We start from the raw sequence: 2,746 nt of genomic DNA on the forward strand, positions 1-2,746 counted from the left end.
AGAGCCTCAGCATAGCTCCCCACCACCCACACCTCACGGAAACCCCCACACATTGCCCTGACAGTGCAAAACCACTAACTTCTTACCTTCAGCTCTTTCGATTCTGCTTTTTAAGAGGTGAAGGCAGTTCCAGCCTCTGAAAGCGGTGTTATTTGCAGCCCTTGGCAGGCAGTGTGGGTGGAGGTACCAGGCAGATAGGCACCATGTCCAGACAGGCACAACAACCTTGTTTGTCTCCAGCTGACCAGGCTCACTGGTGAGAATTGTTATTTAGCAAGTCTGCCTCTGTCTCCTCCATAAGCAGCCTGCTTGATGACCCTGCAGGCCAAGTGGAGGTAAGGAAGTCCTGGCAGCACTCAGGAAGTCTCAGCATAGACCTGGAGGCATGATCAGACCCCAGATCTCCATTGCTCACACTAAGCTGGAGGCTGACTGCAGGACACAGGGATCTTCACGGCTGCAAGATCAGGGCTGGGATCTCCATGGCATCCAAATGGTTTACTGCATTAATCCATCCCTACAAGGCTGCAAAAAAACCTCTGTCAACCAACGGCAGGGGTGAAAGTTGGCTCAAGGTGAAGAGAAGGGCTATGCCAGCCAGTGAGAGGAGAGCTGTGCTCCAAGAACCAGGTGGACAGCCCCAGCCTGGCCACAGCACCAGTGGGACCCCAGCCAGCATCCACACTGCCAACACAGGCACCTCCAGCCATACAGATGAAGAGCCAACCCAGCTCCACAAGTGATGCTTTAGGTAGAGGATATCAACTTCTTTGAAGCTGGAGGCTGAACTTGCAGACAGGCGGGAAGGCCCAGGTCAGCCTCTACTTGAACACATGCCAAAAAACCACCAGCTGAACACCCAGACCAGCAATGCTTCCAGCTCCAGTATCCCATTGCCCACCAGGGACTGAGCCCTAACTAAACACCGAGCTGTCCTCACTCTGCAGGGAACCACCTCATGTAGCCCTTTGAGCTACACCAAAGCACCAGCCATGCTGTAGCACCAACACAGAGACCTTCCCACCCCCCAGGGCAAGTCAGGCTGCGGTCAGAACCTTTGCTAAGGAAGGAGCCACATAACACAGGTAAGTCATTACATTTTTTATTTTATAATAAACTTCTCATTTTTCCCCCAAGGAAGACAAAAAACCGTGAGTGAGTCTACAGAACACCATCAGTGAAGAATATGCGAGACGGGCCCAGGTCGTAGGCCAGGCCAGAAAGGATCCCCACTCCCCCAGGCAGAAGGGGGTCCGTCCCCAGGAGCCTCCATAGCCCTTGCTCATCTCCCCACCACATTAAAGCAAGATTAGCGCTGTCAACGGGAGTCCGCTGAGTGGCAGAGATAGGGCTGGGTCAGGCTGTTGATGGACTGAGGGGGCCACGCTTTGTTCTCCCCACCAGCCAAAGCTGCCAGCGAGGTGGAACAGTGGGTTAGGTGACAGAGCTGTTTTCTATACATGTACATGATGTGAATTTTTTTTTTAAAAAAACACATGATTTAATTCAAAGCAAAAAAAAAAATCAAGTGGTAGTTCTTCCCGCCAGGTCATCTCACTCTAGGAAGACTTCACACATTCCTTCTCCTGCTCAATGGCTGCAAGAGAAAAGAGGTCCATCAGTATCTGGTGCTGTTGGATGGGAACATCCATTGGATGAAGGTTGCAGAGCAATGACTGGGGCTCTGCCGTCTGGTTTTATGGTTTGACCCCAAGCGGGGCAGACAAACGCTTCGAGTTAGAGCATGCCAAGACCACGTTCGGATGACAGGAAGGACGGCAAGTCGGACACCTGCCTTCAGCTCTCCTTAGGGGAGTCATGCCCTGAGGCAAGAGCACTGCCCTCCGAACGGACCGCGGCACCGACAGCCCCCACGGCCCCCGAGGGGCGCGCCCTGAGCCCTCGCCCCCCGGCCAGTGGGTTTTGGGAGTCAGAACCCGAGCACCCCAAACCCCCCCTCTCCGCTGGACGCCTCGGGGGCGAGACCAGTACCCAGGACCCCCGCGCCAGGGCTGCACTCACTCTCCTTGGAGGGCAGCGTGTTCTTCTCCTCCGTGTTGGTTTTCTTCAGCTTCTTCTTGTCGAATTTCTCCACCTCCGACAGGTCTGGCTTGTCGCACATTTTGCCTGCGAGACCCCGCCGCAGTCAGCCGAGCTCCCCGGGGATCGGCAGACAAAGGCTCCCGCCGCGGACAATAGCGCAGGGCGGGGCGGGCACCACCCCGGGGCACCGCCCGCTCCCCCCGGTCCCGCTGCGGCGAGGGGCGACCCGCCCCAGCCCCCCCCACTCCCGGCTCCCCCTCCTCCGCCACCACCTCCCCGCACCGCCCTACCCGCTGCGCCGCGTCCACTCCGTCCCGCTACGCGTCCAGGTGAGGCTGGAGCACCCTGCGAGGGGCGGCGCCTTTTATACCCCGGCCACCGCCCAGCCCGCGCGCCCATTGGCTACGCGCCTCGCGCTGAGCCTGCCGGGAAGTGTAGTCCGCCCGCTGGCTGCTGTGGCCGCGCGGGTGGCGGTTGGAACTACCACTCCCGACGTACCCCGCGGCGGGGGAGAAGGGAGGGGCCGCGGAGCGGAGCCGCGGAGGGCTCGGGGGCTGCGTGTGCGGCTGAGTGTGAGCAGGGGGGCGCGGCTCATTCTGCACCCGCACACACCCCCCCACGGCAGCCTTGCACGCCCGGGCCGCGCACACCCGCTGTGTGCACGCACACCCTTTGTGTACACGCCTCGGTACAGCACTGTGCG

The 2,746-nt window shown here is 59.1% G+C and overlaps 1 protein-coding gene across 1 annotated transcript; it reads right to left on the reverse strand.

Annotated features, from left to right (window-relative positions):
• Positions 1-1,086: 1,086 nt before the first annotated feature.
• On the reverse strand, positions 1,087-2,439 carry LOC104069022 (thymosin beta-15A homolog). The gene is made up of 3 exons (XM_054075651.1): positions 2,334-2,439; positions 2,023-2,127; positions 1,087-1,597 (listed from the first exon to the last, which is right to left on the reverse strand). The coding sequence occupies exons 2-3, from the start codon at positions 2,120-2,122 to the stop codon at positions 1,560-1,562; spliced, it is 138 nt and encodes a 45-aa protein (XP_053931626.1). The 5' UTR covers positions 2,123-2,127; positions 2,334-2,439; the 3' UTR covers positions 1,087-1,559.
• Between the last annotated feature and the right edge of the window lie 307 nt (positions 2,440-2,746).

Source organism: Cuculus canorus, chromosome 10 (assembly GCF_017976375.1).
Source record: "Cuculus canorus isolate bCucCan1 chromosome 10, bCucCan1.pri, whole genome shotgun sequence".
Taxonomy (NCBI): domain Eukaryota; kingdom Metazoa; phylum Chordata; class Aves; order Cuculiformes; family Cuculidae; genus Cuculus; species Cuculus canorus.